This window comes from Castanea sativa, chromosome 5, assembly GCF_040712315.1.
Source record: "Castanea sativa cultivar Marrone di Chiusa Pesio chromosome 5, ASM4071231v1".
Classification (NCBI taxonomy): Eukaryota; Viridiplantae; Streptophyta; class Magnoliopsida; order Fagales; family Fagaceae; genus Castanea; species Castanea sativa.
The window spans coordinates 80,161,977-80,184,794 of NC_134017.1; the positions used below are offsets into that span (position 1 = coordinate 80,161,977).

General features: G+C 31.7%; 2 protein-coding genes across 3 annotated transcripts; one reads left to right on the forward strand and one right to left on the reverse strand.

Moving 5' to 3' along the window:
* The first annotated feature begins 439 nt into the window (after positions 1–439).
* On the forward strand, positions 440–10,102 carry LOC142635983 (beta-amyrin synthase). 2 transcript variants are annotated; one of them, XM_075810030.1, is made up of 18 exons: positions 440–669; positions 1,087–1,313; positions 4,986–5,171; positions 5,535–5,624; positions 5,760–5,957; positions 6,151–6,235; positions 6,407–6,573; positions 6,680–6,871; positions 6,961–7,074; positions 7,329–7,448; positions 7,612–7,734; positions 7,828–7,926; positions 8,282–8,338; positions 8,473–8,663; positions 8,765–8,942; positions 9,199–9,279; positions 9,379–9,462; positions 9,735–10,102. In XM_075810030.1, the coding sequence occupies exons 2-18, from the start codon at positions 1,113–1,115 to the stop codon at positions 9,867–9,869; spliced, it is 2,301 nt and encodes a 766-aa protein (XP_075666145.1). In that variant the 5' UTR covers positions 440–669; positions 1,087–1,112; the 3' UTR covers positions 9,870–10,102. The 2 variants fall into 2 exon arrangements, with proteins under 2 accessions (XP_075666145.1, XP_075666146.1); XM_075810031.1 differs by having other exon boundaries at positions 519–647.
* A 5,806-nt stretch (positions 10,103–15,908) lies between these two features.
* LOC142635907 (uncharacterized) lies at positions 15,909–17,153 on the reverse strand. The gene is made up of 3 exons (XM_075809958.1): positions 16,624–17,153; positions 16,395–16,467; positions 15,909–16,307 (listed from the first exon to the last, which is right to left on the reverse strand). Exons 1-3 carry the CDS (start codon positions 17,151–17,153, stop codon positions 15,909–15,911), a joined length of 1,002 nt encoding a protein of 333 aa, XP_075666073.1.
* Between the last annotated feature and the right edge of the window lie 5,665 nt (positions 17,154–22,818).

Here is a 22,818-nt window from a genome sequence, read left to right on the forward strand (position 1 = left end):
TTCGCCTCCTTTTTTTTTTTTTTTTTTTTTTGTAGAAACTAAATAAAACATATTAACTAGTTTATTTATTTACTAAGGAAATGGATTCTTGATTTTGTTGGAACTTTAATTATTGGTTTCAATGCTATCAAGTTTCATTGGTTTTTTCTTTTTGGTAGAAACTAACTATAAAAAATTAATATTTTATTTATTTAACAAGGAAATAGATTCTTGATCTTGTTGGAACATCACTTATTGATTTCACTGTTAAAAGTTTCGATTATTTTTCTTTTGGGTAGAAACTAAATTAAAAGAATTACTATTTTATTAATTTGCCAAGTAAATTGATTCTTAGTCTTGTTGGAACGCGTAAATCCCACTGTTTGGATGTATGTACCAACATATAGCTATTTCCCAAATATTGCTTAGATAATATTTTAATTTGTATCCCTGAAAGAGAGAGAGAGAGAGAGAGAGAATATCATATTCATAGTGGGTTTGGCTGGCCTTATCTATATAAGGAGTGGCTTTGAACACTTATATAACAGTCATTGCTTCACAAGAAGTTCCCTCTCAAAGTTAAGGCCAACCGATCCATACCTCTCTTCTTCTCTACCTTGTTTGACTGCCATATCTCACATAGGTTTCTTCAAATTCTTCTTTGAAAGGTACACCCTCTTGGCTATCTAGGTAAGCAGTAAGCACAATATTTTGCTCTCCCTCTCTCTCTCTCTCTCTCTCTCTCTCTCTACCATGTTTATGGTGAAATGGGATCATGAAGGTATCATAACTTTTTCATGTATGAACCATATAAAAATGGTCATGGAGTTATATAAAAGAGTTTTCATGTATGAACCATTTAAAAGAGTTTTCATGTATGAACCACTTTACAAATTCTCATGCATGTATATCAAAGAGTTTTCAGGTACGACCCCTTTAAATAATGGTCACATGATCTTGGTCCTATATATACACAGAAAACTAACTTTTGAAAATTCTAATCCACGCAAAAAAACTTGATGCTAAAGTTTAGTGTTAGTTATTGTTGATGAGTATGACTATATATTTGATTTATTAGTACTTGACTACAAAATTTGCATGCAACAGTGAAGAGAAGCTATTAGAATTAAAGAATGTGGAAGCTCAAGGTAGCAGAGGGTGGCAATGACCCTTACATCTACAGCACCAATGACTTTGTTGGAAGGCAGATATGGGAGTTTGATCCTGAAGCTGGCACTCCAGAAGAGAGAGCTGAGATTGAAGAGGCTCGTCAAAGTTTCTACAGGAATCGCTACCAAGTCAAACCCAGTGGCGATCTACTTTGGCGAATGCAGGTCCATACATCTACATCTCTCTCTACCCATCCTATCAATTCCAAAAATATTTCTTACTATTTCATCAAATAATCAAAGTAGTTTTTGGGTGAACTTACCATGGGATGGAAGATTTGGAAGCCCTATAAGTTTTGCTATCGGTGCTATTGAGTTACATGTTTTAGCCTTATAATAAGGCTCGTGTTCAGTGTTTTTTTACATTGAGCATGTTGGGATGTGAATACATGTTCAAATTACTAGACACAAAATTCACCCTTAACTTTATAGGTGGTTATGGTACACATAGCATGACCTTACTTTATGATTATTCAACTTTTGATTTCTCATTAATGTTTGGTATTGGCACCCAAAAGTTAAACGAACCACATACTTGGCAGTTACCTTATCAATCATGCGTTGATTGTACTAAAAACCCTGAAGCCTGTAGCAGCAGGCTTCTTAGACTTGGAGCCAAATTAGAGATTAGACTATTTATTAAGAGATCAAATTTTTAAATAAAAAACCTTAAATAAGAGAAATACAATAACAAAAAAAAAAAAAGGATTCCAAAATGTTTGGCTGATTACTGCATACTTTACATTTTGAAAGAAAAAAAAAAAGATTTTTTTAGCATTTATTAACAGTCTTTTTATAATAATAATAATAATAATAATAATAATAATAATAATAATAATAATAGGCTTTTGTTAATAAATGTTCTAAAGCAGTAATTAAGGTGCATCAAATTCTTTATTAATTATATTTTTTTACATTTTTAAAACATAAAGTCAAAATATCTAAAAAAAGCATACATAATTACAATAAATTTATACGTGTAAGTTAATAAATTATTAAAAATTGTATTTAATTATTTTCTTTGTTAAAAAATATGAATTTTATCTTAAAATTAAATATTTATTAATTTTTAACGTTTGTCTTTAGAATACTTTTTATCAGGGACCATAATAATATTGAAGGTCTTTGCATCAAACAAACATTCTTCTCTTTAAATTTTAGTCACACACATATTGCGTGTACATTTTGTGTTTAAAACTTGCATGGAAGGTGTAAAAATGTTTAACCATTTCATATTTAAGAAATTGTTGGTTCGATTCACACCGTCTTTTTATTATTATTATTTTTATTTTTTTTGGCTGAATAGTTCAATTCACACCTTCTGTGTGAATGGGTTGTTGGGGTTAGCATTTCCTTTTCTCACGTCACTGCTGATTTATATCTTTCATATTTATTCCCATGTTACAATGATAACTTTGGTGAAAGATTTCAATCAAATTAGTGCCTTTCTCTGTGACCGTTCATACAGAAGAAAACAATTTATATTTTCCTACGAAGTTGAGTTACATCAAATCAATTTTCTATGAAATGAATGAAGTCTTCGTTATTTACCCAAAAAAAAGTAAAAAGAAAAAAGTATGTAGACTTGGTCAGAGATGACATGCCTGAATATTTAGAGGATTTTTTATTTTTATTTTTTTAATGTCACTTTGTAGAGCCACAGTTATCACCACTACTACCAACCAACTTGATAATTTTATCCTATAATTTTTTTTTTGGGGATAATTATAAGTTTGTAACACCTGGATATTCTAGGAGAGGAGAAAGGCTCCTCTCTACGAGAGTGAATGATTTGACTGGAGAAGGGATGAGGGGCATGTATGTCAATGTCATGCTATCTTTACATTATATTTACTTTTTATTGTTTTTTGATAGACCGATTATTCGGGAGTGGGTGGTTTAAGTATTGAATATTTTTATTAAAAATATGAGAAAATGTCAACTAGTCAAGCTATAAGGTTATGAGCTTTGCATTACATCTTTGATCTTTATTTTATTATTAATTACATTTTGTATTTGAGATTACTAGAATAAATAATAAAGATGTAGTACTTTAACCTAAAAATCATTAAAAAAATTAGAAAAAGAATAATTATTTTATATTCTACCAAGTGATTTCCAAAGATAATATTATAGAATTTTATTTTTTATTTATTTTTTAGAACGTAAAGATTCAATTTCAACTATATGCTTGTACTTTGAAATGATAATATATATTTTTTATAATTTTCAGATTTTAATCGGGAAAAAAAAGTAGGGCATTATAAGTGACGTGGATGTAGGTAGGAAAATTGGCCGACATGGTGGTAATCCACGGGGTTGGTGGGGAATTGATTTCTTTCCTAGTAATCATTTAAAAGTGACTTGACCAAATCCATGGATGGGGTTGGAGCAAAGTCACAAAACCACATGAGTAAATTCCCCATTCCCCGCTAACTCGTTCACAAATTGTGAAAACTTAAAACAATAATAATAAATAAAAATTTGTCACATTGCTTATACTATGGTTGATGATGGTCGGCCATTATGTGGTATGTTCACTATGTTGTCTTTGTACCCATATCTATTGGGGTTTTCTTTGGACAAAAATAAGTTTGACCCTATCAGAAAAAAGAAAAGTTTGTCAACTTCCACTTTCATGTATTGGTTTTCTATTTTGTTTGTTTGTTTTATCCATATGGAATTTGAGGCAGCATAAAATAAATTTTTTTATTTTTTATTTATTTTGACCGTTAGTAATATTATTATTATTTTTCATTAAATACGTAACAGTAGAAAATATTTTTATGCAATACAAAAAGATTAGAAACTAAATTGACATATTTAAAACATTAGATGCAAAATTGATACAAAGTTTAAAAGTTTGTCATTTGGGACAGAAATAATAATTTACCTTAGCCATATTAGCCTATACACCCACCACTTCTTCCTTTTCATATGCGTTCATTGGGAATATTTTGATGGCTTTCGCAATATATTATACTCAAATTAACTAGTCAATTGGACTTAGTATTCTATTTCATTATTTAAAAAAAGGGCTTAGTATTCTTTTGACTTCGTTATTTTTTAGTGCTCATGTGAATTGGTCAAAAAGATGTCATTTCTTACGCTTTTAACTGGTGGACAATAGTACTTGGTATTCTTCTGCTTTAGTTTCCTTGGGAAAAAAATATTATCGCCTTAGTAATTTTTAGTGCTCTTGTGAATTAGTCAAATTGGGGGACCTAAATTCTAGCATTCAAGAAGCGTACTCTTTTGTCTTTGGTCAATTTGGTGTGGGAAAAACACACACCACTTTCAAATGCCTTAGTTAGTATGTGTATGCAGGATTAAATTTAATGGTGACACATAGAGGGCGTTTGGATCCGCGTTTGTGCGTCCACGTCCGCGTTTTTGCTCTCTTTTTTTTTTTTTTTTAAAATTTTTTTAAAAAAATTTTTTTTTTTAAATTTTTAACCCAGCCGCATGTATTGACTTTTCAGCAATAAACCATGGGTCTCACAAATTTCACTTTTCAGCAACTTTTTCATTAAAAATGGATCCCACAGCACTATTCACACATTTAAAAATTATTTTGCTACAGTGTTTTCAGTTTTCAGTTTACAATTTCAGCAAAATAAGTTCTATCCAAACGGACCCTATAGTAAGTGAAATTTTTGTCTACTAAATTAAATTATTAGTGCAATGAAGCTATTTTTGCTGTTTGTTATAGGAATGAAATTCTACTTGTGTATGCATGATAATCTATGAAGTTACAAAATTTTGATGATATTTGATTATAATGCTTAATAAGTTTGTTGACACTGAGGTCATCTTTCTTTGCCAAAATAATTGCAGTTTTTGAGAGAGAAAAACTTTAAACAAACAATTCCCCCTGTAAAGATTGAGGATGGAGAGGAAATCACATATGACAATGCCACGACTGCGTTGAGGAGGGCTGTCCATTTCTATTCAGCCTTGCAGGCTAGCGATGGCCATTGGCCTGCTGAAAATGCTGGCCCATTGTTTTTCCTTCCCCCCTTGGTGAGTTTTATCATTATCATCTCTTAGTATCATTGTGAAACACACATTTTGGCTTACTTGTTTACAAAAAAATACATCAATAGAAACTTTTTCTTATACTGAACTAAATCATCACGAAAATAAACAAATTATAGCAAATCATGCTTATTGATACAATATCTTCTGGTTCATGCAATTTATACTCCTAGAGCATCTTAGATTGATTTGGCTATGGTTCATCAAAAAAAAGATTGATATGACTATGAATTATATATTGTTTCCAATACACTGCAATTAGATTATAAGATGCATGCTTGTGACTTATTATAGTTTTCAGATTGATTCAATTGCTAATTGTCTTGCATTTAATCCAAAAAAATGCAGGTATTTTGTATGTATATTACAGGACATCTTAATACGGTATTCCCTGCTGAGCATCAAAAAGAAATCCTTCGATACCTGTATTGCCATCAGGTACATATTCTTGGAGGCTTTAAATGTTAATAGTAAGGACAGTCAAAGTTTCTGCTAGATTTGTTACTTCCCTTTTTTCTAGTAGTTCAAACTTTCCTTTATAACAACTATGTTGTAAATTTTGTATATTATTAGAACGAAGATGGTGGTTGGGGATTCCACATAGAGGGCCATAGCACGATGTTTTGCACAACTCTTAGTTACATTTGTATGCGTATGCTCGGGGAAGGACCTGAGGGTGGCAAGGACAATGCCTGTTCAAGAGCAAGAAAATGGATCCTTGATCATGGTGGAGTAACACACATACCTTCTTGGGGAAAGACATGGCTTTCGGTACGACCATGTTTAGTAAAATTCACATCTCAATAGACTTACATACTAAAAATAATTTGTACTGTAAACTAAAATCTAATCATGCTCGCATTACCAATTTGGAAATAAATAGACAATGTTTCAAATATATACACTCTGGATGATAACTATTATATGAGAAATAACTTAACTATGCAATGTTCCTTTTTTCTAGATACTTGGTCTGTTTGAATGGACTGGAAGCAATCCAATGCCCCCAGAATTTTGGATCCTTCCTTCATTCCTTCCCATGCATCCAGGTTTGTACAATATCCACTTACTGCTTCTATTTGAATTAGTCATCTCTACTTAAAGTTGCTACTACAAAGTTTTACTGGTTTTTGTTTTTTGAAATTTCACAATACAACTTGCAACATTCAAAATGCTTATTTTACTAGTAGCTTACCAATTGCTTTGCTCCTAAAATGTAGCCAAAATGTGGTGCTACTGTCGGATGGTGTACATGCCCATGTCATACCTATATGGGAAAAGGTTTGTCGGCCCAATCACACCTCTCATTCTTCAATTGAGGGAGGAACTCTACAATGAATCTTATAATGAAGTTAACTGGAAGAGTGTGCGTCATCTATGCGCGCAGGTGAGTTTTCCTTAATTTTCTCCTCGTGGTTGATACTTATTTTTTTTTTCTAGAAATGTTTTTAAATATTTCTTCCAATGCACTGATTGTAAAACTATTATTACAGGAGGATATCTACTATCCCCACCCTCTTATACAAGATTTGCTTTGGGATAGTCTATACATATTCACTGAGCCTCTTCTCACTCGTTGGCCATTTAACAAGTTGGTCAGAGAGAAGGCTCTTCAAGTAACAATGAAGCACATTCATTATGAAGATGAGAATAGTCGATACATTACTATTGGATGTGTGGAAAAGGTAATGTAACTTTACAATCAAGAAAATCAATGGTGAACATCTACTTAGGCTATGAAAACAGTTTTCCTAATGTCACATGCTTTGAACAGGTTCTATGTATGCTTGCTTGTTGGGCTGAAGATCCAAATGGAGACTATTTCAAGAAGCATCTTGCTAGGATCCCAGATTACATATGGGTTGCTGAAGATGGAATAAAGATGCAGGTTAGTAGTTATATTTAGCAAAACAATTGTAGAATTTTTTTCCCTCTGTTGAAGCTTTACATTTCACTTTATATTGAACTATGTAAGAAGACATTCTATAAATTGTTCTATTTTAGAGTTGGCTATGTACACCAATATATACATTCAAACTTTAGCATAAGCCTAAACGTATAGTTTTCTGGTTTTAAGTTTATAATTGCTGAGGTACCTTGCAAGAAAATAAGTGCTTGCTAATTTTGATATTTTGTATGCAGAGTTTTGGTAGTCAAGAGTGGGATACTGGTTTTGCCATTCAAGCACTACTTGCTAGTAATCTTGTTGATGAAATTGGACCTACACTCGCAAGAGGACATGACTTCATAAAGAAATCTCAGGTTTGCTTTTCAATTCTTTTACCATCTCTTAACCTTAATGATCAAGCATACCTTTTGACCTTTTTTCTTTTATTTAAATATATATATATATACACACACATAAATACATATATCCTGTATTCACTCAATCTAATCATTGCAATTTCCGTGAAAAATTAAAAAGGTCAAAGACAATCCTTCTGGGGACTTCAAAAGCATGTACCGTCACATTTCCAAAGGATCATGGACCTTCTCTGATCAAGATCATGGATGGCAAGTTTCTGATTGCACTGCAGAAGGTTTGAAGGTAATTTACTTTGTTTACATGATTCAATAAAGTCAAGTATTTCACCTCATCCATAATCATTGTGTTCCTGACCAAATTTAATCTATTTCACAGTGTTGCTTGCTTTTCTCAATGATGCCGCCAGAGATTGTTGGTGAGCAAATGGAACCAGAGCGGTTCTATGATTCTGTCAATGTCCTACTTTCTCTACAGGTAAGGATTAACTTGGCTAATGTTGTATCTTCAAGACTACTTATTGTGCACTTGTGAACATGAATAGGAAATCCAGAATGCCCTTGGTTTTACTACGAAACTAAAATTGTTTAACTACAATAAAATTACTTTTCCAAATGCAATAGGTTTTGTTTTCTAAAGTTTCTTCTCCTAAAAATTTACCAATTCCAGTTGTAGCTACCATTACATGTGAACAATATGACAAAACTCTAAAGGCTTTTGAAACTCACTTTGCACAAACCGTGGAACCATTATTTCCCTCTATTACATTGTTTATTTCTTAAGTATTTCACTTTGTTTAGATCAATAAGCTTTATTCTATGGCTTAATGTAGAGTAAAAATGGTGGTTTAGCCGCATGGGAGCCAGCAGGAGCATCAGATTGGTTGGAAGTAAGTAATTAACTCAGCAAATTGAATTGACCTTGAAATGTTATTTTGGAAATACTTTGAAACTATCTAATTGCCGTTAAATTCCCTCATTGACATAGATTAATGGAATATTATTTTTCTATTGTTCCCCTCAGCTGCTTAATCCAACTGAATTCTTCGCGGATATTGTTATTGAGCATGAGTATGTTGAATGCACTGCATCAGCTATCCAGGCTTTAGTTTTGTTTAAAAAACTATACCCCGGACATAGGAGAAAAGAGATTGAAAACTTCATTAAAAATGCGGCACGCTTCCTTGAAGGCATACAAATGCCGGATGGATCATGGTTTGTTCCTCTACCGGTTTATTAGATATGTTTGAAATGATTGATGTTTCTAAAAGAGAAGTATTACAGAAGGTCACTTACATGATAAAGCATTTTGACAGGTATGGAAATTGGGGAGTTTGCTTCACTTATGGTTCATGGTTTGCACTTGGAGGTCTCGCTGCTGCTGGCAAGAATTACAACAATTGTCCTGCTATGCGCAAAGGTGTTGACTTCCTACTTAGAGCACAAAGAGATAATGGTGGTTGGGGAGAAAGCTATCTTTCTTGCCCCAAAAAGGTAAATTTTTCGACATGGAATGTGCTTCTTGATAAATTTTCATAAAATCTTTAATTTCATCACTGTTTTTAAAAGTTCAACCATCTTTGACAACACACACCACATTGTTTCCCAAATTGTTATGAAGGGTAAAATTTTGGTCAGCTAAGTTATTGTGGATCAAGAAGTTAAAGAAATGTCTTATTGTTTTGTACTGATGAGAATTTGTAGACGCTAGATAATTTTGATAAAAAGTTTTCTGTCCTTTATTATATAGGAATATGTACCTCTAGAAGGCAACCGATCAAATTTGGTGCATACCGCATGGGCAATGATGGGTCTTATTCATTCTGGACAGGTCAGTTAGTGGTCTGAAAATGTAGCATTATACCTCTCATACTATCTTTTCATATGCTTTTATTTCATAACTCTCATATTAAAACCTTATTTGTGATAGGCTGAAAGAGACCCAACACCTCTTCACCGTGCCGCAAAGCTGATAATAAATTCTCAAATGGAAGATGGTGATTTTCCTCAACAGGTACATATCTTTAATTTACATATATCACTCCAAACAATCAAAAAAGGAAAAAAGATAATAATTAATAAAAAAAGAAGAAGAAAGGAGATTGACATGTTACACTATGAACACATTTAGCCCCGAAAAAAAATTTAAATGTGTGCTAGGTAATTGAAACAATAATTTTGTCTCAAAGAGGTTAGAAGAGAAAGACAAAGTAACAAAACAATATGGTTATATATATGCTTGAATAGTGCTAGTGTTTATAACAATTTATCACATTTTTATGGCAGGAAATCACTGGAGTGTTCATGAAGAATTGCATGTTACACTATGCAGCATACAGAAATATATATCCATTGTGGGCTCTTGCAGAATACAGCAAGCGTGTCCCATTGCCATCTAGAAATGCTCAAGTGAAGCAGTGAATTTTGTAGTTCAAGAAATATATGAATGACAAGGATATAAAATCCAGTAGTGAATTCTCTTACCATTGGGTAACTTTCCCCCCCTAAGGGGCTATTTATGTTTGTATAGAAATTTAAATACACTGGATAAAAAACTGACAAGTTCTTCCTTCCATGTGTGGACGCAAGACTTGCATAATGTTGTATCACTGGATAATAAAGTAAATGAGAAATTCTTCCATGTATTATACCAACCTTTAGCTCTTAAACTATGTGCACAATGAAACTACTTCTTTTCAACTATTCCATGGTAATAGATTCAATCTATGGTTTGAATACCACTGATTTAATATGATGAGAGCGCCTAGTATGAGTCTTGGCTATTGATGTTGTAGAAAAGGCACCTATTACACTTTTGCAGTACTTAAAATTGCATTAAGGGAGCCTTGGCCTTCCTACCTATCACTCTATTGTATGTTTCTCTCTCCTGCTTGTAGTTGCTTTTCACTTTAAAACAATTTGATTCAGAATGTATGTTATGTACTGTTCTTCAGTTTTAAAAGCAGATTTGAATCGATGGATGGTTAAAGTCCAAAAAAATATAAACCATGATACTCTGTAAACCATATATACTAGAGTTTCCAAAAGTGAAATCATTTATTTGTATGGGCAATGCTTATTACACAATGTGTGTTGTAACATACTGTGTTTTCATGAACTAAAACTTGAGTTTAACTCACAATTTCAGTTATTGAAACACGCTGTGTAACAGATTTTTCCCTTATTTATATCTATTTAAATTCACATACTAGCTTTGACTTCCCATACTAGGTATGTCTGGAGGTAAAAACAAAACATGAAAATGAAGATAGAGATAAGAAGTACACGTGTGTGGACGAGAAAAAAACAAGGAAAAAAGAAAAAGAAAAGAAAGAAATGTATGGATGGAAAAAAAGTACAGAGATAATGAAAATATAAAATAAAGATTTTTTTTTGAGAAAATAAAATAAAGAATAAGTAATTAAAGTTGAGAAATACTAGAATAATATTTTCACAATACTTTCATAATAAATCTTAAGTAGTAGGTTATTATTAGTTAATATTGGTGAGAAAAAAATAATTTTTTTAGAAAGAGAAAAAAATGATTTTAATAGTACGTTCAAATTAAAATCAGTATCAACTTATCATAAATGATTTTTTGTGAAAGTGTTATAAAAATATTATAAATATAACTTTTAGGAATAAATGAAGGAAAATTGAATCGAGAATAAAGAAATATTAAAGAAAAAAATGAAGAAATAATATTTAAATGAAATAGAGAAATGATAGAGAGTCTGTAAAAAAGTGTATTTGAAAAATGAAGTAGGTAGAAGGTAAAATGTACTGTTCATTCTCCAAACAGTACAAAGTTTTAAAGAGCTTGCTTGATATGCTCTTAGTCCTTGGTTATGCCACAAGTGTATACTCTTTTGAGTATATTTTCCTCTTGGTAATAATTTTATTTTAGCAAAAAAATTATGCACGACGATACAAACAAATTAATCACCAATATGTTGTTATTACTATCAAATTATCAAAAAAATGAAAATGCTCTTAACGACAAATACATGAAGATAGTATTATACAATAGTCATGGCATGCAAGAGTTAGAGATAGTGTATATATATATATATATATATATTCTCTTTGTATAAAATATTACATGCAAGTGGTTTTTTTCAAATGCCTTTTTTGTTGTGAACCAACTAGAACATGTTACCAAATTCAACTTGAATAAAACCTTTAACAAGCACATAGAATCTCAGGTGCATGCATAATAATTTAGTTAAAAATATTAATGTGATAACAAATTTGATTGATGTTATTTTAACAACGAAACACTTCCATCACATTGGAATATATTACTTATCGTAGTTTGTTATTTTACATCGCTTTTTCGTTAATTTTTTTGGTTATGTTTACTAATTAGGGTTTGAAATTCTATCCAATTTAGTCCAATTTGGTCTAATTCGGTCCAATTAGATCTAGTTCAGTCCATTTTGGTCCATGTTGTCCTTTTCGGTCCAATTTAGTCCATTTTGGACAATTTTAGTCTACTTTGGTGTACTTATTGAAAAATGGAAAAAAAAAAAAAGTTTAGGTTGAGACTTGAGAGTACTATCAATTATTTGAGTAATATCAATTATAATTATATAATAATTTTTGATTATCATGATAATCTCTATAAAAGATTGAGAAATTTGTAACTTAAAAATTTTAGTTGTACCAAAATAAATTAGGAAAATATAACGCATAATAACAATAATTAGAAGAATATGGACCATTTCAAAAAAGAATAATAATAATAGTGAAAAAAATCAAAAACCATAAAATTATATGTTTGTAAAAATATAGAGATAGAAATTGTTGTTAGAAATTATTTAATTTTTAAAAATAATCTACAATAAAATAGTTTAGACAATAATTATACACTATACCACATATCTCAAAATAATTATATATATTCTCATGCATGATGTAGGTCCATGATTAGTTTCCCATAAAAGTGGTATCAAAGTTTTCATAAAATGATTTATTAATCAATAACATAAAGACACTCATTAATCGGTGAGAAAAATATTGTAGACTTGGAACTACGTACAATATTTTGACATAACCAAAGCAATACTAATGTATTATTATTATTGATTTTACAATAATAACAATAGTTTTAGAGTCTATGGTGAATTGGCTACTGGAATAGGATATATTGGTATAGGTGTGTATTGTTGCACTATTTCAAAATTATGCATCCGATATATATTTATATTAGAATTGTATTATTATTAGGCTATAACGTATTATTATTATTATTATTATTATTATTATTATTATTATTATTATTATTATTATTATTATTATTATTATTATTATTATTGTTTTATTTTTTTTGGAACTTATTATTATTGGTAAACGAAAATTTTAAAATTGATTATGAAATGAAATATTTTAAAAAACTAATGAATTGAATTAATAATGTTTTTGTAAATAGAAAAGAATGTAATGGAAATTGTAAAGGAAGCACCTAGAAGTAGATGCTTTCCATCTACTCTTCCATGTTTTATTATTACTACCTGTTTAGGGTCCGTTTGGATATTACTTATTTTACTGAAAACTGAAAATGGAAAACACTGTAGAAAAATAATTTTTAAATGTGTAAATAGTGCCGTGGAATCCACTTTTAATAAAAGTTTTGGTGAAAAAAGAGGTTTGTGGGTCTCGTGAATAGTGCACAAGACCCACAAACCTGACAAAAACGTGCTTCTTTAAAAAAAAAAAAAAGAGGAGAAACGCAGATGCTGGACGCGCATTAGCGCTATCCAAACGCTACTTTAATCCCATCTAACCTCCCACGTTTTATCTTTCTTCCTTTTGTATTTCTCTCTCACCATTCCTATTCTCAAAGTCATCACATCCCTCATCTTCTTCTCCAGGTCTGTAACTCACTCCTCTACCCTCTTATCCTTTTCTAATTTAGTTCGTCTCTTCCATGGCTTTCCCTCACCATGCAAAACCATCTTGAGGTTTTGGTACGAAGGTTAGGTTTAAGGTTAAATTGACCATTGGAACAAACTTTTGTTAACTTTTATGGACGAAAATATCATTTGACTATCACAGTACCACATTAAAAAGACTTACCAACTAATTCACACAAAATCACCGTACACCCTTGGTGCGATGGTTACTTCATAAGTATAAGTGTTTGTGAAGTGTGGGGGGCGAGGGTTGGGGTTCAAGTCTCCAGGAGAGAGCTTCACACGCATATACACTTAGATTAGGCTAGAGTAAAAATTCTATCATGTATAAATAAAAAAAAAATTCCCAAATATTAAAGGCATTCATGGCTTCATGCCTAAACAAATTCCTAACATTGGTAAAATACTTCTTAGTATAGTATTTAATTGTACAAATGATATATATTTTTTTATTTAAGGGTCCGGTCAAATACATTAAGTTTGACAGCTTATAGGAAAGTTTTTATCGGCTGTCAAACAGTTTACAGTTTTTTCAATTTTTCTTTTGATAATTTTTTTAATTTCTGATAATTTTTTTTAAACAAATGGTTTACTAACATGTGCCTTAGAGGCACGTGTTAGTAAAACCCTTTTATTTATTAAGGTATTTGTATTCGTAAGTATGTCAAGCTGTTTTCAATTCAAATTACTAGCTTGCTGCTGTAACAGTCTCTCAAATAATGTGTGGGAGTCCACCGGGAACGGAGTGGTCTTCGTTGGCTTGTTGTCTATTGCCTGCATAATCAAAGTGTAGGCTTGGAATCTGTTGAAGATCACATGTTTCACGTTATGGGCACTGTGCAGATAAAAAGCACCAACACCATGTCCTACATTGTGGGGTATACAATACAGGACATGCATGGGTTGGATATGGCTACAGGCGTCTCCAAAAAAAAAAAAAAACCCTGTAAATGTACTGTACTTTCGACTTTCGAGTCAGGCCGATCTTCTTCTCCTTCTTGCTTAGGAAGGAGTCAGGTCACAACTAACTTTATTTTGTGATTTCCTCATTTTGCCATTTTGTTTTGTCCGTGTGTGCTTTTTAGGTTAGCTTTTTAGATATGTATCACGCTGATAGCTGTGAAGCATTCTCTCACCTTCCCACCCCATCTAAATAACTTCTTTCTCCATTTGTCTTCTGTGAGTTAATTTTTTTTATTGTTCTTTGTTCATTATTTAGGTAACAGATACATATAATATATGAAAAGTGTTACGTTCACAATATTTTTACAATAAATCATAAATGTTAAGTTGTTATTGATTCTAATTTGAACTCAATGTGACAAAAAAAAAAAAAACTGAAAGAACTGTAACTTTGAGTTACACGCTTACACCAATCTCCTTGTGCTTTTACTACTTGTTCTTGCTCAAGAAGGAATCAGGCCAGATCTATTTCTACTTTGTGATTTCCCCATTTTGCCCTTTTGTTTTGTCCATGTGTGCTTAGAGCACTCTTATCAGCTATCTAAAAAAAAAATGCCATTTTGACACACCAAAAACCTACTTTATTATTTTAACACATCATTTTACAATATCCCATTTATCAGATGTTTTATTTTTTTATCACTTCATTTAAATATTATTTCTTAATTCTTTTTAGAGAGGTGCTACGTCCACAACATTTTTACAACAAATCATAGGTGGTTAGTTGTTATTGGTTCAAATTTGAACCTAACACTAAGATTACTTTTTTGCCCCAACAATAACAACCAGTAACATCCTGCCACTTAGGATTTGTTGTAAAAATGTTGTGGACATATCATTTCTCTTCTTTTTAATTCTTATTTTATTCTTTCTTTATTATTTGTTCCTAACAGCCATATTTTCAAACATTCTTATTCTATAACAGTAACATTTTCTCTCCCTCCTCCTGTAAAAAAAAAGGTAACATTTTCTCAAAACCTGTCACCTTCACAAAAAAAAATAATAATAAAAATAAAAAAAACTTAGAACCTGTCACCTTATAAAAAAAAAAAAAAAAACCTCAAAACTTGTCATCTTAAAAAAAAAAAAAAAAAAGGTAACATTTTCTCAGAACCTGTCACCTTCACAAAATAATAATAATAATAATAATAATAATAATAATAATAATAATAATAAAACTTAGAACCTGTCACCTTAAAAAAAAAAAAAAAAACCTCAGAACTTGTTACCTTAAAAAAAAAAAAATGTTGAACCTGCCAAGACTCATATCAAAAGCCAAAAACATATTATGAAGAATTATCTAAAAGCCAACCTGTCAAGTTGAAGTTTCAATTGAACTATACTGCCAATGCAGTCCATAGAAAACTTACACACATAACTTATATCCAATAACACTAACTCACACAGAAAACTTATTAAATTTAACAGAGTTGAGCTTGCCACTTCCTTGATGACACATAGTACTTAAACTTTACATAACAAAACAATTGGCTAGTACTTAACACAACAAAACAACATAGCCAATGAGTTTTAATGGCAGCATCATAAACAAAATGAAATAAATAAACCAAATCAAAAGTTTTTATGACTCTCCTTGTAATTGCCATAAATGTTCAACGAGATTCTTTTGGAGATGAGAATGAACTTCCGGATCCCTAATGCGTTGATGAACTTCAATGAACTCCGCAAACTCATTTGTCTGCTCATGTGACATTGGTGTACGTGAAATCTCATCAATTTGTTCATAATCTAAGTCCGCTGTTCCAGCTTCATCTCGCTTATCTTCAATAATCATGTTATGAAGAATTATGCATGCTTTCATAATATCATGTAGTGTTTCATGATAGAAAAATTGTGCAGGTCCACGTACAATTGCAAATCGTGCTTGAAGCACTCCAAATGCACGCTCTACATCCTTCCTATATGCCTCTTGAGCTTTTGCAAAGAATTTTCTTTTTGCTCCTAGTGGAGATGGGATTGTCTTCACAAGTGTTGATCATTTTGGATATATGCCATCGACAAGATAGTATCCCATTGTGTAATCATGACCATTGATTGAGTAATTAACTGCAGGAGCACGTCCTTGTGCAAGCTCAGAAAATACGTGAGACCACTCCAACACGTTAATATCATTGTTTGACCTAGGTAACCCAAAAAATGAGTGTCATATCCAAAGATCATATGAAGCCACTGCTTCCAAAATAATAGTTGGCTCACGAATATGACCATAATACATCCCTTTCCATGCAGTTGGACAATTTTTTCATTTCCAATGCATGCAATCAATACTTCCCAACATGCCTGGAAATCCACGGTTTTGGCCATGGGCTAACAATCTAGTGAGGTCTTCATTGTTTGGTGACCTCAAGTATTCCTTTGAGAAAATAGCAATCACTGCTGCAACAAATTTTTTCAGAATCATCATTGCAGTGCTTTCTGCTATTCTCACATAGTCATCCATAAAATTAGTTGTTATTCTATAAGCAAGCATCTTAAGTGCAGCGGTCATCTTTTGAAGGGGAGATAGACCAAGCTTTTTGGCATTATTTCTTTTTTGGATAAAGTAAGGTTCATGAGCTTCTACCTTAGATAGGATTCGGAGAAAAAGAGAACACCTCATTCGAAATCTCCTTCGAAATACATTGGGAGGATATACAGGTTCTTCGGCAAAGTAGTCATCATAAAGCCTTTTATGGCCTGCCAAATGATTACAGTCGATATATCGACGCCGCTTACATTGTGATATCGAACTCGTGAGAAGTTTTATAATTATCTCATCTTCATCTGAGTCATCATCAAGCAATTTTTGCAAAAAAGAACGACCCATGGAGATAAACTAGAAGAAAACATTGGAAAGAAATTATCAATATAGATGCAAGAAACATAATATGAAATGAAATCGATAACTTTAAAAGAAGGTTTGATCATTATGTAAAGAATATAAAATATAACCAATGGATATATTCCAGAAACAATTAGAAGAGCCCAACAGTCAAGACAAGCATAGAAACTATATAAAAATATAACCAAAGCAGTCACTGATACTACTACACTGCAGCAGTCACTAACACAGCATACAACACCAAAGCAGAATCAAGGCACTTACACATTGGCCTCTCAACCCAATCAGCAGCATCAATAGCACAACACCAGCATTAAGCATGACAGTAATATAAATTCTATAGTAATATAAAATCAAACATAGAAAATACACGACATTTTATATAAGCTAAAATGTTAGGATTACTTAGATGAAAGAGTCAAGACCTTTTGCTAAGATCACAAAATACATATCTAAGACCTAAAATCAGTTGTACCCAAAAAATGCCACAAAATACATATCTAACACCTAAAATCAATTGTACCCAAAAAATGTCACAAAATACATATCAAGGCCTAAAATAAGTTACTACCAAAATAAGGTTGAAATAAGACATCACCAACATCATCTCAACCCAACGAATGACTTGATCTTTGTTTTGCAAGGATTTCCTTTTGGAGTCCATCATAAAAAGTTCTTTGGTCTTCGTTCATGCCACTTGTGTCTAGCATTATAATTCTTTCATTCTCTTTCATCTCTTTCAAGCGAGCCTTTTCCGCTTTGATACGTACTTTCTCTTTTTCTTGTGCACAAGTTGCTTCCATAATTTTCATTTTCTTTTTCAAATATTCTGTTGCAACATCTTTCCCATCATCTTTTCACTTTCGATTAGCCTTTTCAGCTTTTCATCCTATTGGCCTCTTGAAATCCATAGCGTCATCAACCCCCCCTCCTTGATCTATTGCATCTGGAGTTTGAGGCATTTCTTTTCTTGAATCTTCCCTAGGCATAGTAGATGCCCACTTTGGAAAATCCTTCAACACTAGCCAACAATGTTCATATTGAAAAACGTAACCGTGAATTTCTTTAAACAATTCCCTTGTTTTCACAATCTAAAAAAAATTAAATAAATATAACATAATTAGTTTCCTCAAACAATTTATTTGTGTTGTAAATCTAAAAAAATTAAGGACCATTGCAAAATTTATACCTTGTCATCGGCCGTGGTTCCACTTTCATTCTTTGTTTCAATTTTAGCTAAGGACCCACAAAATTTAACTGTTTCCCTATTAATCACTCCCCATTGGCTTGTTAGGGATGTTTGAGTATGTGTGGAATTAGTCTTGTGGTCCTTGAAGTATTTTGTAACTTTGCTATAAAATGTTGTTTTATTTTGCTCATTACCTTACACAGGATCGACACTGGTATTGAGCCATGCTGCTACAAGCAGCTTGTCTTCCTCAGGACTGAAGTTGATTCCACGTGATGTTTTTCTCATAGAAGTGGCAACTTCATCATTTGGTGGAGAATCTTGGACTAACATGAGACTATTTTCAGATACACTGAAAAGTTCCCCCTTAAGATCAATATTCCCCCGTAAGACATCAGTGTACAATGCATAATGTCCTGAGTCCATGCTCTAAATAGATATGTAGATAAAAATAATTTAGGTAGTCCAAAGAGAGCCCCCAAAAATAAAAAATCAAATGCATATCTGAATGCACTAAAACAGGAATTATTGCAAAAGATTTATTAATATATATATGGCTTTGTGAAATTGTGACTGATAGGTTCACCTTCAACACACACAGAGCATGGACTATTAGAATTTCGTAGTGTCTCATAGATTATTCGTAGTGTCTCATAGCCTAAATGCTAGAATTGGAATTTAGAATCCGTAGTGTCTTATAGTTTGCATCCAAGTAATCATTCGGTAATGCAAAAGAATTGGAAAAAAAAAAAACAGAACACAGCAGTGACAGCACATAACACATGAACTAGAATTGGAATTTAAAATCCGTAGTGTCTCATAGTTTGCATCCAAGTAATCATTCGGTAATGCAAAAGAATTGAAAAAAAAAACAGAACACAGCAGTGACAGCACACAACACATATGAACTAGAATTGGAATTTAGAATCCATAATGTCTCATAGTTTGCATCCAAGTAATCGTTCGGTAATGCAAAAGAATTGAAAAAAAAAATAGAACACAGCAGTGACAGCACACAGCACATATTAACTAAGAGAGAAACCTTCAGAGAATCACAGAGAAGACGGAGAACTTACTTGTGAAACTAAGATTGAATCGGTGAAACTGAGAATCGGCGAATTGATGTAAACCCTCAGAGATACCGAGATTGAATCGGCGAGTCGATGAAACCGAGATACCGAGACTGAAACTGATTCTGTGTGAGATACTCTGATGAAACCGATTCGGTGTGAGATACTCTGAGATGAAACCGAGATACCGAGATACCAAGATTGAAACCGATTCGGTGTGAGATACTCTGAGATGAAACCAGTGAAGGAACAAAAGGGGAAAAAAAAAAACCGATTCGGTGTGAGATAGAACAGAGAGGAGAGAACGAACAAAAAGGGAAAAAAAACAGGTGAAGGACTTATAGATCAGTGATGATGGAATTTGTGAGATGGAGAGGAAATCGATGGTGGCTCATGATTCTTGAAAGGGAGGAGAACAGAGCAAAAGGGAAGAGGGGAGAAGAAATGGGTATGGGAGAGTGGAGATGGAGAAGCCAGATCATGTGGCTCAAAGTGATGTTCTGGAGAGATCTTTTAATTGGGATGAGAGAAAGCTGAATAAAATAGTAATAAAAATATATACCACATCTCTCCGTACAGTGCCATACATAGAAGGTTACTGTAGCATGTCTCAAAAATTTGAGACATTTAGCACACCTCATGATGCTCTATTTTTGGTGTTTTGATGTGCCAAATGTCAAATATTTGACATTTGGCACATTTAAGATAGCTGATGAGAGTGCTCTTATTAGAGCATCACCATTGGCGATGCTAAAAATTTAGTAATTTGGTACCACAAAAAGTTATGTTATATATTTTATCGCCTTACTTTATAAAACAACCAATATCAGTAGTTCTATTTCAGTATTCAATATAATAAAATAATATAAATAACACAATAAAATAAATATATCCACTACAATAAATAAAAATCACACTACCAACATAATAAAATAATATATCTTTTAATAAAATATTTTTTTTTAGCATCTAAGCTATAGTGCTCATGCAAAGATAGTTGTGCGTTGTAGCTCATTAGCTAAAAAAATTTGCTTTCTCTCCACTTATGCATGGAGCATTTTTTATTATTTAATATTTAGTAAATAAATTTAGCATTTTAGCAATTTGCCTCCCTAATACTAAACTCTTCTGCGAGCTTCTTAGATATATTTCACACTATCACACGTGAAACATTTATCTCACTTTCCCACCCAGGTGCATAGATTCTTTTTAAATTTGTTTTTTATGTGTTAACTTATTATTATTATTATTATTATTTAGGAACACAGTAGATACATATAATATATAGTGGTTTCTTAGATATATTTAACTAGACATGGCAAAATGGGTCAGAATTTTTTGACCCGACCGGAAAAATCCCAAACCTGAACCCGTTTTTTGACCCGAAGCAAAAACGGGTTGACCCCGTGACCCGACCTATTTTTTTGCGGTTCAACCCAACCTGCGACCCGAACTGAATCCGAACCATTTTTTAAAACTTTTTTTTGGGTAAAAAAAAAAAAATTAAGACAATATTGGTTTAATTATTTGTTTTGAGCTTTATGGAAACAATTGATTCTTTACATAACTGCATGCAAATTAACCGAAATATGAATGATTGAGCATTTTGTAATGAGTAAAGATTTTTAGATATCAAATAGCAAAATATATGCCAAGATGATTTGGTTGTAGTAGAGTTAAAAACATAGATTTAAAATTGTAGACATATGTGAGAAACATTCACAAGTGTGAAAATCGTGAAGTCAAAGTATCAAATTAACATAAATTATAAATGCTTAGACCTATTTTTTAACAATTTGTCCAAAATAAACGGCTTTTCAAAATAAATTATGATTTTTCCTAGAGTGTGTGTTGCTTCACAATGATATGATATTCATAAAACAGACCATGTATAAATAAGTAAACAAGTAAACAATTAAACAATTAAACTTTAATGCATATCTCAAATCGAAATAGAGTGCCAACCACAATTGATAATAGATTATAAAATTAATTTTCAAGATTGTAAATTTCTTATATATTTTTATTCTTTGCCAAATGAGTAATCCAATAAGTCATTTGTAATTTTGTTTTATATTTTGGGATGTTGATATTGTGTAGAAATAAAACTTGTGTATTTGTTTTACTTATCTTTGTGTTATTTTTTTTTTAGATAGCAATGTTAGGATTTGTATAGTTTTAAAATCATTGAATAAGTATTAATAAGTTTAACTGAGTTCATTCTTGATATAAGTGGTGAATTCAAAGTAATCCATTTTACATCAAGTAATTGTTGCATGACTTTCCAAATGACAAATACATATTTTTTTCTTTAAAAAAAAAAATCATGTGAAAAATACGGGTTGACCTGACCCGATCTGATCGATTGACTCGAAAATGTTTTTAACCTGCATAAAATGACCTGTTTTGACCCGCAACCTGTTTGACTCGCAACCCAACCCGACCAGCCCGTTTTGCCATGTCTAGATTTCACACTATCACACATGTGAAACATTTATCTCACTTTCCCACCCGGGTGAATAGATTCTTTTTAAATTTGTCTTTTATGTGTTAACCTTTTTATTATTCATTTTTTTATTATTTAGGTAGACAGTAGAATTTAATAGGCTTATAAAATATATTTAAACAATTATTTATAAACAAATAATATTTTTGTTATAAAACAAATTTCGTAAGTTTTGAAATTATATATATATATATATATATATATTTATATATAGCGAGAGAAAGAGAGAATGGGGTTGCATTCAAGTTACATTTGGTATAACTTTAAGCAATGTTATACTACCCAATAACTTGTTATAGAATTTATATTTAGAAAATCTCATCGTTGAATCACATGTTCTATACTAATGTTACACTACCCAATAGCCTATTATAGAACTCATAATTTTTTTACTTATTAATAATCACTCATCATATCAGTAATTTGTAAAAAAAGTTTGTAATTCTAGCATTTTTCTCATTTTAAAGACCATAAAAAAATTTATAGATCTAAAATTTAAAAGAAAATATACAAGCCTAAAAAAAATTAGCCATATAACAAAAATATCCAGCTAATTTTACCCAAAACAAACAACTTGGTCCTTTGAATTTTTTTTTTAAAAAAGTTGTTCTTACACAGCAGCAAACGCACACATCAAAGAAAAAGAAAAAGAAAAAGAAAAAACTGCCTCAACAGCTAAGCAGCAGTAGCAAAGTCAGAGGCCAAAGCCGTTGCACACAGCCAATAGCGAAACCACCCTCTAACTCTAATTTCTGGCTCCATCCCTGAAAATAATAATATTTAATGATATCTTTTTTACCATTAGATTTCTTATATATTTACGATGTAATAAATGTGGAACATTACTTAGAATTACACCAAAATTACACCAGGTGTAACTTTAAG